Below are 14721 nucleotides of genomic sequence, written 5' to 3' on the forward strand. Positions count from 1 at the left end.
CTGAGATCTGGAAACTGTTTGCAGAAACTGGCATCTAGAAAAACAAAAGGAGAAAAGGTAAGTACCCTCCACCTGTCTTTCTGTAAGTGATACATCAATAAAAGCAAGTCTCTCTCCTACAGCTTAACAGTCTGTGATTAACAAAAGCAGACCCTATCTTTGATGGTACCTCTCAGTAATCACTAAATGAAAACAGCATGTCTGTCTCCTGTACCTCTGGGATCACATGAAAGTGGCACATTTCTCTTCTCCTGTCTTTAGTTTCAGAAAGTGGAAAGTAAAATATGGCTTATTTCCAAGCCATGTCCTTTATGTATATGATAAACAGAATAAGCAGAGTTTTTTTCCCCCACACAGCCTTTCAAAATATGATAAATGAAAAAAAAGTACATTTCTCATATCTATGCTCAAAGTATGACAGACACAAAAAAAACAGCTTTTTGTCCTCCCAAAAACTTTTCACAATGTCATCAGTGTAATCACAAACGAACAAACAACAACATTTTTTCTCTCTCACAGCAAGCAATGAATGAAAACAACATTCTTCACAAAAGCAATTAAGTGTGTGAAGAATGTAAAAAAAAAAAAAAAAAGATAAGATAATTTTCCTGAACAGACACAAAATGTCCATTTTGTCCCTAAGGACTATGTGACAGATGGAAACAAATAAAACACACAAACCCAGAACAATGATAACAACAAAAAACCCAAACAACTCAACCATTCCTAAATCTGCATTTTTTTCAGTTTGAAAAAAAAAAAAAAAAAAAAAAAAGCAAGCTGATTTCCTTTTCCTCTGTCTTGGACTGTATCTCCTGCCCTGCTGAAGAGGTTCCAGGAAATGGCTGACACACCAGCTGTTCTCACCATCAGTCTGGGACATGTGCCAGGACCTCATACAGACCTTCTCTCCCCTTGCCCCCCCCCCCCCCGCCCCCCCCCACCCCTCAATTGTCCTCTTCGTGGTGGGCAAGGCTATAAACTCCTCAAGCCTGTCTTTCTTTCCTTCCTTCTCCTACACAACCAACATTGATTTGCCAACGACTCTGCCATGGTTGATGCATGCTGGGTATTTTTGTGTCTCCATAACCCCCTGAACACTGACATGGATTATGGGATCTTTAAACGTTCATATTTGATCTTTTGCATGCGCATACACACGAAGGGGGGTCAGGCACTAGCAGGTCTGCACATATGCTGACCTGTGTGGTCGAAAAAGTCTCCACCCATCACCCACCAGGTGCGTTGAACCGGGGATTGAACTCGGGAAACTTGGGCAAGAATCCAGCACTCTGACCATTCCACTACTTTTAGAAGCGTCACCTATTCTGCTAACTTACCACTTCCTGGTGACAGAAAAATAGAAGTAAACCCCCCCCCCCCCAAAAAAAAAAACAACAAACCCAACAACTTTAAGAAACACAACACTTAAAAAACAACAAGAAACCCCCCAAAAAACAAAAACAAAGAAAACAACAGATATGCTAACAAAAACTACACAGCTTGTGCACATTGCTGCACAGTGCAACGTTTCCAGTCTGACTAACTCCATGTGAAAGTACTGCACAGCAGTCAGGACAGCTTCTAAGGGGGTAGAGAGAAGACAGACTATCAAACAGCATTTCAAAAAGACAGGGCAACATTATCATCATAATCATATAAATCCAGAGGACCAGCATAATTGTCATGGGTTTAGTAAACTGTTGTGGTTCATTTACCTGGTTACTGCAATTTACACAGTGAAATCGTGTGTGTGTATGTGTTTGTGTGTGTGTGTGTGTGTGTGTGTGTGTGTGATTATCTGTTTCTTTATAAGTATCAACAACAACCACATGTGGATTGTATACTCCGACCATTACGGTAAGATTTGAAAGGAGACTGGTTGCTGCTGTGGTGCAAGGGTCAGAACTTAAGACGGAGACCTGAAAGGCTGTGGGTTCCATTCTGTGCCTATGGTGAGCTCCTATCAAAGCTCTTCAGTGCCTGCATGGGGGAGGAGGGGACTGTTGCTAAAGGGATCTGGTGCCGTGTCTCCACTCAGAAGACAGACCATTCATCAGTTTGGCCCCATGACTAAACATTGTTGCACATATACATGTTGACATATAAGGTTGCATCCTTCCTTGCAGCAGTGCAGAGTCTTGTCAAGAGGGTGGTCTGTCAATGACAGCTCCATGAAGAATGCTGGTGCCTGGACCATGACTGGACAAACCTGGCTGTGGTGGTCTCTTTTGTATGAGAGAAAGCCCAGATGAATGAACGAAAAGAAATCAATACCGAGAAGAAGAAGAAAAAAAATTGGTCAGGTGCAACCTATGAAATTTGCACGCAATGAACCCGAGTTTACGAATTCTCTGATTTTGTGTACCCCAGACCAGACTGTGGCCATTCAAAAACAAACACAACAGAGATTAAACCTCCACCATTGGCAGTAAAGAGAGCTGCATGGTTCAGTGGTGCATGACTGATGCAGATGAATGACAGCTGCATCCTGCCCACAGTTCACTGGGCAGTGGAAGTAAGCCATGCAGAGCATGACTGTTCACTCGCCATGTGCATCTAATGTGTTCTGTACAAGTGTTGGTCGTGAGCAGGCAACACTCAATGATTTGAATTGTGATGCATCATTCATATCCTGTCATTTTAAATGCTCTGTACATAAAAAAAAAGAAAAAAAAAGAAAAAGAAAATCAAACATATCACATTCATTCTACAATGACATTAAAATATTGTTATTCCTAATGGGTTTTTTTCCTAATAAATACACTGACAAAAAATCATCTTCTGGGCAAACACGTTCCATCACAATAACAATCACAGATAAGTGCGACACAAATAATACAAAAAAAAGGACTTGATAACAGATCACATACGTATTATAGAAATGCTGTAAAATACAAATAGGAACAAACAGATAAAAACCAGCACATAAAAGACTAAGAAGTAAAAATGTAATAGAGAAGTGTCTTGGGAAGAAAAAAGAAGACGACAAAAAAAAGTGCCCACAATTTTCTATGCACAAGGTACAGACTATGCAGAACTACTTGGGTGTCTGTGGTCATGCGGCGATGCTCTGCTGTCCCACCAATGCACAGAAGTCATGAAAGAAACAGAAAATCACAGGGATGAGGAAGCCCCCTGGTAAACATAGGAAGAGGAAACTCGCAGTGTGTGCGGCTGAGTCTCCCATCACACAGCAGAGAGTGGCCGAGATCACACAGACACGATGAACTCTGGGTTGACGTAGGAGAAGCCCAAGAACTCTGTCTGGTCCAGGTTCATGATGAACAGCTTGTCGGTTGGGGTCAGCTTGGGCGCCTCCGAGGTGAACTCTCGGTCAAAATTGCTGACGTCCTTTCGACTTTTCTGTACACCACAAGAGCAGAACTGGGTGTAAAAATAAGGCAAATACAAAATTTCTCATCATTCCACACATATCATACAGGTGGAAATTGTAATCAATTCACAAATCATAAAGGTAAAAATGTATGAAAAAAAAAATCTGAATGGAAATAACACGGGTGTGTGACAAACAAGAACAACTAAATACTCTCTGATTATCTATCTATCCAGTTATGGAGTTCACTGAAGCACAGCACAAAACAACACACTATGATCACAACATACCATTTCAAGTTGACGCTCTGGCAGTACACAACAGAAATAACCCAACAAGAGTTCATCTTTACTATTCTCTTTTTTTCTTTCTTGTTTCTGTTTGCCACTACATCTTTTGTGCCATTTCCATGGCATTGCTCCCACTTGGCTCCTCCTGAACTCCCCATACACAGCCACACCAGGACTTGCAATGATGCCACAGCCTGAAGGAGACCTGTACAGCTGGTGAGTCACTTGGCTGGTGTTCTTTAGTGCCTCATCTATTCCAACACATCTGGACTTATAAACATGCAGGGAGGAAGGTGGCAGTATGGTTAATACGCTTATCTGCAGTATCCATGAGGGTCAAGGTTCGAATCCTGCTCTCGCCCTTTCTCCCAAGTTTGACTGGAAAATCAATCTGTGCATCTAGTCATTTGGATGAGATGATAAAACGAGGTCAGGTGTGCAGAACTTGCTTGGTGTACTGAGAAAGGACCTGTGGCAGCAAAAAAGATATCCTCTGGCAAAATTCTGTAAAAAAAAAAAATCAACCCTGATTGGTACACAAATGTATATATGCACGTACTCAAGGCCTGACTGAGCATGTTTGGTTACAGTGCTGTCAGGCACCTGCCAAGCAGATGTGGTGTAGCGAATATGGATTTGTCCCAACACCGTGACACCTACTGATGACAAAAACTGTTCAGCTATCCAGAACCAGACTCTTCCCTGGGGTAAGACTGTGGCCACCATCCCCACAGTGACAGTCCACCACCAACCTGGTGGTACTGAAGACTGACAAACACTCACCACAAGAATGAAAGCGCTTAGAAATTCCAACACAGCTCACCATCCAGCAGGTCATAGAAGACAGCAGTATTTGGAACAATCTGTCTACAACTGTTAATGACCAATGAGGCTGATGAGTGATGATGATCATCAATGTCCATTTTGATTGGGGACTATGTGACAAAGCTGTCCTCTATGATTCCTTTCACAACATATCCTGACATCAGCCATGCCTAAGAGTGCAAACACCTGCAGTGTTGGGAGGTGAAATTTGAGCACCACCCCAAAGAAGCACTGGTGAAGTGGACGACTGTCAGTATACAGTCAGCATATGGAACTTGACACCGGACACCATCAAGAAAACCTTCAACATATCTATTATCACCGCTGAAAAGATAAAAGGAAAGAGAATATGATGCACTGGATATTTATCATGGACAGTATAGCCAGTGCTTTTTTTTTTTTTTGTTGTAATACAGTCCCTGTTTATTTGTATTTGTATTTCTTTTTGTCACAACAGATTTCTCTGTGTGAAATTTGGGCTGCTCTCCCCAGGGAGAGCGCGTCGCTAAACTACAGCGCCACCCATTTTTTTGTATTTTTTCCTGCGTGCAGTTTTATTTGTTTTTCCTATCGAAGTGGATTTTTCTACAGAATTTTTCCAGGAACAACCATTTTGTTGCCGTGGGTTCTTTTACGTGCGCTAAGTGCATGCTGCACACGGGACCTCAGTTTATCGTCTCATCCGAATGACTAGCATCCAGACCACCACTCAAGGTCTAGTGGAGGGAAAGAAAATATCGGCGGCTGAACCGTGATTCGAACCAGCGCGCTCAGATTCTCTCGCTTCCTAGGTGGACGCGTTACCTCTAGGCCATCACTCCACTAAAGGAGGAAGGTGGCAGAATGGATAAGATGCTCATCTGTCAATTCAGTGTCCGTGAGCTTCTGGGTTTGACTCCCACTCTCGCCCTTTCTCCCAAGTTTGACAGGAAAATCAAACTGAGTGTGCAGTCATCTGGATGAGACGGTGAACCCAGGTCCTGTGTACAGCATGCATTTGGTGCACTGAAAAAGAACCTATGGCAACAATAGTGTTGTCCTCTGGCAAAATTCTGAAGGAAAAAATCCACTCAGACAGGTACACAAATATATATGCATGCACTCCAAGTCTGACTGGTGCATTGGGTTATGCTGCTGTCTGGCATCTGCCTAGCAGATGTGGTGTAGCATGTACGGATTTGTCCGAATGCACTGACATTCCTCGAGAAACTGAAACTGAAAACCTGTCCTAAAAATCCACGGAGATTCCTAAACTGTGCAACTGAAAAACCCAGCTTCAACACTTTACAAACATGTGTGTTCTCCTACTGTCCAGAGAACCAGCACCACTTCGAGGCCACAGGGACATGCTGATAAGATAACTCCTTTCAAAGGCATTCAACATGCACGGTCACTGTCATCATGACAGCCACCCCACAGGAAAATCATCACACAAGATTTTAGTACGGCACATTCTGCATGGAAGCTCATCTGTCAATCATTTGTGCCACCTGCCACAGACACTACACAGAACTTCATTCACAACACACACAGCACTATCATGTTTGAGTGGACAGGTCACTGTTATCTATCCAGAGGGTACAGTTCATGCATCATGCAAACAAACAAACAAAACCCAAAAAAGATCAAATGATAATCCATTAAAATAATGGGCAGGAATTTGTAGAGAGCCACCCTTTTGCTGACCAAGCATCAAAATTCACACTGTAGAGAGGAGAAAAAAAAACAGGTAAAGAGAGACAGTGAAACATTGAGTACAAAACAAAAAAAGCCAAAAAAAGAAAAAAGAAAAAGACAAGAGAGAGAGAGAGAGAGAGAGAGAGAGAGAGAGAGAGAGCAACAGTGAGAAAGAGAAAGGAAAAGAGATTGTGAGACAGACAGGAGACATAAAGGAACCTAATAAATGAGACAGACAGAGACAAGTCGGAGCAGAACATTATCAGATGAAAGGTGAAAAAAAAAACAAACAAAAAACAACAACAACAAAAAACCAAAAACCAGACAAACTGAAACGTGGAAACGAGATACTGACAGCAAACTAGAGAGAAAAACAATAACCAAACAGAAAAGAACTAAAAACAAACAAACAAAAAAAAAAAAACGCAACTGAAAATAAAGCAGTACATACATGGAGCACAACTCAAGATCTATCGGTGACAAAATAAGGATTGCGGAAGGTAAAGCCTCTGAAGGCATCTTCGTCTATGTTCATGATGACAAAAGGGTCAACCGGCGTCAATTTCAAGGCTCCCCCCGTGAACGCCTTGTCAAAGTTTTCTGCTTTTCGCTGGTTCGTCTACAGGACAGAAGGGAGAAAAAAAAAAAGGCAAAGCACAGAAGTAAGCACAACATTCAACACCAAAGGGACACCACCCCCCCAGACCTGCCAACCCTCCACACACCTGACAGAAATACCTTCACCAGCTGAGGAGGATGTTTGGAATACCTTCACCAACTGAGGAGGATGTTTGGAATACCTTCACCAACTGAGGAGGATGTTTGGAATACCTTCACTAACTGAGGAGGATGTTTGGAATACCTTCACCAACTGAGGAGGATGTTTGGAATACCTTCACCAACTGAGGAGGATGTTTGGAATACCTTCACTAACTGAGGAGGATGTTTGGAATAGTTTCACTAACTGAAGGGAATGTTTGAAATACCTTCACCAACTGAGGAGGACGTTTGGAATAGTTTCACTTACTGAAGGGAATGTCTGAAATACCTTCATCAACTGAGGAGGATGTTTGGAATAGTTTCACTAACTGAAGCGAATGTTTGAAATACCTTCACCAACTGAGGAGGATGTTTGGAATAGTTTCACTAACCGAAGGGAATGTCTGAAATACCTTCATCAACTGAGGAGGATGTTTGGAATACCTTCACCAACTGAGGAGGACGTTTGGAATACCTTCACTAACTGAGGAGGATGTTTGAAATACCTTCACTAACTGAGGAGGATGTTTGGAATAGTTTCACTAACTGAAGGGAATGTATGAAATACCTTCACCAGCAGAGGGGAATATTTGGGATAGTTTCACTAACTGAAGGGAATATTTGGGATAGTTTCACTAACTGGAGGGAATACTTGGGATAGTTTCAGTCACATAGGGGAATATCTTGGAGACTTTCAAAATATTTGGGATAGTTTCAGCAACAGAGGGGAATATCTGGGATACTTTCAGAATATTTGGGGTAGTTTCACTACAGAGGGGAGGGAATATTTCGTATACTTTCAACAGCAGAGGGGAATATTTGGGATAGCTTCACTAACAGAGAGGAATATCTGGGATAGTTTCACTAACAGAGGGGAATATCTGGAACAGTTTCACTAACAGAGGGGAATATTTTGGATAGTTACATTACAAGAGGGGAATATTTAGGATAGTTACATCACAAGAGGGGAATATATGGGATTGTTTCACTTGCAGATGGGAATATTTTGGATAGTTTCAGTTACAGAGGGGAATATTTGTGACAGTTTCAGAAACAGAGCAAACACAGAGGGGAATATTTTGGACAGTTTCACTATCAGAGGGAATATTTGGAACAGTTTCACTAACAGAGGGGAATATTCACTATCAGAGGGGGAATATTTGAAACAGTTTCACTAACAGAGGGGGATATTTGGAACAGTTTCACTAACAGAGGGGGAATATTTGAAACAATTTCACTAACAGAGGGGGATATTTGGAACAGTTTCACTAACAGAGGGGAATATCTGGAAGTTGTGAGGAACGTTTTTGACACCACCCCCAGAACAAAACAACACATGTCTTTTGCAATTCCAAATGTACTTTTTCCCCCCTCTCCTTCTTGTACTCCCCCCCACCCTGTCTTCCTGGTCTCTCTTTCTCTCTTGTGCACTTTACAGTGTCTCTGCAGCAGTGATATATTCTCTTTCTTATCATTCAGACATATAAACTTCTTCAGAGAAGCCAAGGTCACTTTCTTGTACAGCTGCAACAAACTGCAGCCCCTTAGTTCACTGCTGCAGCATGGTCCCTCTTGGCACTTGGAGGATCATCTGCGGTAGTATCCTATGCCATGGAAGAATGAAAACCATTCCTCAGCAAGGTTAAAGATTCATTTGCAAGTCGAGTTGCTTCAGACTCAGAGTAACCTTGTTTCTGACACAAGCTTCCAAGTGTTTTTGCAAGCCGAGTTGCATTAGAGAAACCTTGTCTGACACATGCTTCAAAGTGGTTGGAAGCTGATGACCAGAACTTCTGTTTAACTCTGCACTGACCGTGAACATCGCAGTTATGCAGCTCCGTGAACTTAGTCTATATATATATATATATATATATATATATATATTAGAGAGAGAGAGAGAGAGATTTTTTTAGGGAGTGGTGGGGGTGGGGGCGGCGGGGTGGCAAGAGCGGAATCTAGTGCAACCGAGCCAGATAAATTGTGCTGAACAGAAGGGTTGACAGGTCTGCACTCCCCACAGTAAATTACCCCATAGCAGCACAACATCAAACTCAACACCCAGGTAACATCAAATCAAGACCATTAGCAACAACATCAAACAACCAAATGCTTCAGCATCATAATGCAAAAAAACAAAACAAACAACAACACCAAAACAAAACAAAAAAACAACCCATAACAAAACACACATGCATACATCTGTTGGTGTACATGTACCTGTCTTTGTGTCAGAGCTACGCCTAGTGACTGGTGAATTTTAACACTTTACCTCAGAGCTATTCCTTGTTATTGTTGTATATAAGCAAGCTGTGTCATAAATATGCCTAGTTGTGTGTCAGAGCTATGCCTAGTAAGGACTAGTTATCGTTGCATATAATTATGTCTTTGTATCAGAGCTAGTCCATCTGATGAAAGAGAAGAAGAAAGTATCAGAGCTATGCCTAGTTACTTGTTTATATAACCACTCTTTATACCATGCCCAGTTACTGGTGTATATAACCATGTCATTGCATCAGAGCTATGCCCAGTTACTGGTGTATATAACCATGTCATTGCATCAGAGCTATGCCCAGTTACTGGTGTATATAACCATGTCATTGTATCAGAGCTATGCCCAGTTACTGGTGTATATAACAATGTCATTGCATCAGAGCTATGCCCAGTTACTGGTGTATATAACCATGTCATTGCATCAGAGCTATGCCCAGTTACTGGTGTATATAACCATGTCATTGCATCAGAGCTATGCCCCGTTACTGGTGTATATAACCATGTCATTGCATCAGAGCTATGCCCAGTTACTAGTAAATATAACCATGTCAATGTATCAGAGATATGCCCCGTTACTGGTGTTTATGAACAATTATGCCCAGTTCCTGGTGTATCTAAACACTGTGCTCATCTCCATCCTGTGAGTCCTCCATCACCTCCCTACCCATGTTTTTTCCTGCACCTTCACTGAAAACAGAGGGCAGCAGTTTTGAAGAAAATTATAATGCAATGCCCCCACTCTTCTTCTGAATGTTCAGCTGATCATACTGCCTGATGGCCATGTGCTAACAGATATGTACACCACAGAACAATCATGGGCTCTGTGATCAACACAAAGATATAACTGTTTGACTTTTTTCCCCATTTACATGATGACTGCTTCATGTTCAAATGATTCCAAATTGATCACCACCTTAGACGGGCGCAATAGCCGAGTGGTTAAAGCGTTGGACTGTCAATCTGAGGGTCCCGGGTTCGAATCACGGTGACGGCGCCTGGTGGGTAAAGGGTGGAGATTTTTACGATCTCCCAGGTCAACATATGTGCAGACCTGCTAGTGCCTGAACCCCCTTCGTGTGTATATGCAAGCAGAAGATCAAATACACACGTTAAAGATCCTGTAATCCATGTCAGTGTTCGGTGGGTTATGGAAACAAGAACATACCCAGCATGCACACCCCCGAAAATGGAATATGGTTGCCTATATGGCGGGGTAAAAACGGTCATACACATAAAAGCCCACTCATGTGCATACGAGTGAACGCAGAAGAAGAAAGAAGATCACCACCTTGCAGCAGGATGGCACCAATTTCTAAATAAACTGTTCATGTTGTGCTGTTTTGTTGGCGCTCCCTGTGTGTGGTTGTGGAACTCTGAACTGATTCTAGACAGCTACTTGGAAATCACAGCAAACACGGTGTTGCAAATTTGTATCCGCTGATAATCTGTTTCACCTGTGGAGCCAGGGTTGAGGGAAAGATGTAACTATCTGATAATTAACATTCCACACATGCAAAAAGAACTGATGCCCATTGACGACAAACAACAGCTTTATACTGTACAGGATTCAAGCACCAGGAATCCCACAGGAATCTCTCAACTCAACATAACCCATGACAAGACAACAAACCAATGATGCAAACAAAGAAAACTAAATGTTTTGCAATGCACACCAAACAGTCAGAACATGCAGACATCATCATCACACAAGCTTTTAGAAAGACTGACACTTCAATCAGTCTCACACACATCCACACACACACCATCCACCACACACACCATCACCACCACTCCCTGACCCACACACACCACAACCTCTCAACGCAGCACCAAACACACTCTGGCCTCACTGAGGATCCACATCTCATGGCGTCACCTCACGGCTTGTCGTGCATATATCATCTGATCACAAAATGTTATAAAGACTTTTAAAAATAACGGTTTCAAACAGGACTTAGAAGGCGGTAGGTTGGAAATGGGTGCATGAAGAAATCTCCAGATTTTGGAAAAATGAAAAACAAAGAAAAATCATATCAATTCCACTCTGACAGTGGACAGAATGTTTCTGTTTTTGGGGATCATATTAATCTCTCTGAAGAAAAACAAAGAAGTGGAAATGACTTTGAGCCCACCTTCTTAATATCTTTTCAATGAACCGTGCAAAAATAACTCATAAATACATCACTCCAATTTTGTTTACACCCCCCCCACCCCACCCCCCTTTTTTTGCAGTCACATGGAGTGCTTGGTCTTTTTAAAAAAAAAATTATTATTGTTTTTTTTCCTTCCCCTTGCTTATTCATCAACACTTTTCTTTGAGTAACTTCAAACCATATTTATAAAATACACGACAGTGACTAGGAATGTGAAATTCCTGAGGAACGACCAACTGAAAAATATATAATATATATCCTTTTTATCAGCAGACAATCTCGATGTAGCATATATGGCTCAGTCTGCTGTTTTGGCACCCTTAAAACTGTAACCTCAAATTGTGGAAACAATAGCTATCTGTAATGTATTGCATTCTTTTCTTCTGTTTTTCCTTTTTTAGCCACAACAAATTTCTCTGCATGAAGTTTGGGCTGCTGTTCCCAGACCAAGCATGTTGCTACAGTGCAGCTCCACCCAGGTTTTTTCTTCTTCCTTTTTTCTGCGTGCAAGTGTATTGGTTTTCCTATCAAAGTGGGTTTTTCCACCTTCTTGGTGTTGTGGGTTCTTTTACATGTGCTAACAGCATGCTACACATAAGACCTGGGTTTATCATCTCATCCAAACGACTAGCATCCACACCACCAGTGGAAGTCTAGTGAGGGGAGAGACAGTACTGATGAGTGTGGGATTTGATCCTGTGTGCTCAGACTCTCTCACTTCCCAGGCGGACGTGTCATCACCAGGCCACCGCTCCACCATCAGAGAGGTGTGGTGTACAGTTCACAACAAGACAGCACCAGAAAAACAACAACAAACCAAGCTGAGGCACATCAAGACACCGGTAAGACAGCAAAGTGTGGTGTGGGGGTGGGGAGTGAACCAGGAACTCACAATTCTGGGTTTGTAGGGCGGCTGAACCTCCAAGCTCTCAATCTTCTCCCACACGATGCGGCGGAAGAAGGCGTGGTCCTTGATGTCTCGCTCCCCAGTGGCCGTGCAGCCCAGGCGCTTGGCTGGGGCCTTGGTCAGCAGCTGCACAGCCACCAGGTTTTTGTTTTTTGGTGTGTTCTTTTCCTTCTTGGGAGCATTTATTTCATTGAAGATGAATCATCCCCCCCCCCCCCCCCTCCCCCTGAAAACTGGGTATGACTGCCTACATGATGGGGATAAAAACGGTCATACATGTAAAAGCCCAGTCATGTGCACGAGTGATTGTCAGAGTCGCAGACCACGAATGATAAAAAAAAAGAAGAAAAAAAAAAGAAAGAAGATGAATGATGATGGGCGTGATGGAGATGCTGCTATGGAAGTCCATTTAGGTGTGGGACTACTTGACAAGGCTGTACTCTCACAATAAATATATAAATATATTATCAGTGAACCTGAGCAACACTCCCTGAAATGCACAGATCTGTGCAGTGGATGACCATGGACTGTGTGGCCCCAGTCTTCCCATGTGAGCCCTTAGCTCTGGGTAGGAGCCAGAAAAAACACCTCTGATGGGGATCAAACCTGTTTCCTTCCAACTCTCAGTCTGTGATGCAAACTACTTTGCCGCAGTGACTAGTTAGGGCAACCATGGTTTAATAATCGTGTAGATGGAACATAAACATCAAAATGTAAGAAACATAAAATCCATACGTAGTATGTAGGGGTTGAGGTGTGTAAGTTGTGTGATGTTGGACTGTTTTTAAAATAGTACTTTTAGCAAGTTTGTATCTTAACATTAAAAAATTCCTGTGTGTGAAGATTCTATTCAGTGGTTAAACATGTATGCTTTTTTTATCCCAGGAAAAGAACAGCAGGAACTGAAGATGAAGATTTCAGTATCACAAAACATATCAAACGTTTATTATTCATGATAGACCCAGGCCCCTCACTGCTGAACTCAAACATGGATGAAAGAAAATCTGTCTGCAGGGAACAGAGACTGCTGTGGACTGACTCACCCCTTTACAAATGGAGACAGGGAACAGAGAATGCTGTGGACTGACTCACCCCTTTACAAATGGAGACAGGGAACAGAGAATGCTGTGTACTGACTCACCCCTTTACAAATGGAGACAGGGAACAGAGAATGCTGCAGACTGACTCACCCCTTTACAAATGGAGACAGGGAACAGAGAATGCTGTGTACTGACTCACCCCTTTACAAATGGAGACAGGGAACAGAGAATGCTGTGTACTGACTCACCCCTTTACAAATGGAGACAGGGAACAGAGAATGCTGCAGACTGACTCATCCCTTTACAAGTGGAGACAGGGAACAGAGAATGCTAGGGACTGACTCATCCCTTTACAAATGGAGACAGGGAACAGAGAATGCTGCAGACTGACTCACCCCTTTACAAATGGAGACAGGGAACAGAGACTGCTGTGGACTGACTCACCCCTTTACAAATGGAGACAGGGAACAGACTGCTGTGGACTGACTCATCCCTTTACAAATGGAGACAGGGAACAGAGACTGCTGTGGACTGACTCACCCCTTTACAAATGGAGACAGGGAACAGAGAATGCTGCAGACTGACTCACCCCTTTACAAATGGAGACAGGGAACAGAGAATGCTGTGGACTGACTCACCCCTTTACAAACGGAGACAGGGAACAGAGAATGCTCCGGACTGACTCACCCCTTTACAAATGGAGACAGGGAACAGAGAATGCTGTGTACTGACTCACCTCTTTACAAATGGAGACAGGGAACAGAGAATGCTGCAGACTGACTCACCCCTTTACAAATGGAGACAGGGAACAGAGAATGCTGTGTACTGACTCACCCCTTTACAAATGGAGACAGGGAACAGAGAATGCTGTGTACTGACTCACCCCTTTACAAATGGAGACAGGGAACAGTGAATGCTAGGGACTGACTCACCCCTTTACAAATGGAGACCGGGAACAGAGAATGCTGCGGACTGACTCACCCCTTTACAAGTGGAGACAGGGAACAGAGAATGCTGCGGACTGACTCACCCCTTTACAAATGGAGACAGGGAACAGAGAATGCTGTGGGCTGACTCACCCCTTTACAAATGGAGACAGGGAACAGAGAATGCTGCAGACTGACTCACCCCTTTACAAATGGAGACAGGGAACAGAGAATGCTGTGGACTGACTCACCCCTTTACAAACGGAGACAGGGAACAGAGAATGCTGCGGACTGACTCACCCCTTTACAAATGGAGACAGGGAACAGAGAATGCTGTGGACTGACTCACCCCTTTACAAATGGAGACAGGGAACAGAGAATGCTGTGTACTGACTCACCCCTTTACAAATGGAGACAGGGAACAGACTGCTGTGGACTGACTCACCCCTTTACAAATGGAGACAGGGAACAGAGAATGCTAGGGACTGACTCACCCCTTTACAAATGGAGACAGGGAACAGAGAATGCTGCAGACT

At 42.9% G+C, this 14721-nt stretch overlaps 1 protein-coding gene across 3 annotated transcripts in view; it reads right to left on the reverse strand.

The window, feature by feature from the left end:
• Nucleotides 1-1432: 1432 nt before the first annotated feature.
• The window catches only part of LOC143290149 (calcium-dependent protein kinase C), an 84579-nt gene continuing 71290 nt past the window's right edge, over nt 1433-14721 (reverse strand). For 2 of the 3 annotated variants that reach the window (XM_076599468.1, XM_076599455.1), the window contains 3 exons: nt 12205-12345; nt 6581-6748; nt 3228-3366 (listed from right to left, as the gene is read on the reverse strand). In XM_076599468.1, coding sequence (XP_076455583.1) covers nt 6593-6748; nt 12205-12345 — 297 coding nt within the window. In that variant the 3' untranslated portion in view covers nt 3228-3366; nt 6581-6592. Of the gene's footprint in view, nt 3367-6580; nt 6749-12204; nt 12346-14721 lie in introns of all 3 variants that reach the window. The other variant, XM_076599462.1, reaches the window with a different exon arrangement.

Source organism: Babylonia areolata, chromosome 1 (assembly GCF_041734735.1).
Source record: "Babylonia areolata isolate BAREFJ2019XMU chromosome 1, ASM4173473v1, whole genome shotgun sequence".
Classification (NCBI taxonomy): Eukaryota; Metazoa; Mollusca; class Gastropoda; order Neogastropoda; family Buccinidae; genus Babylonia; species Babylonia areolata.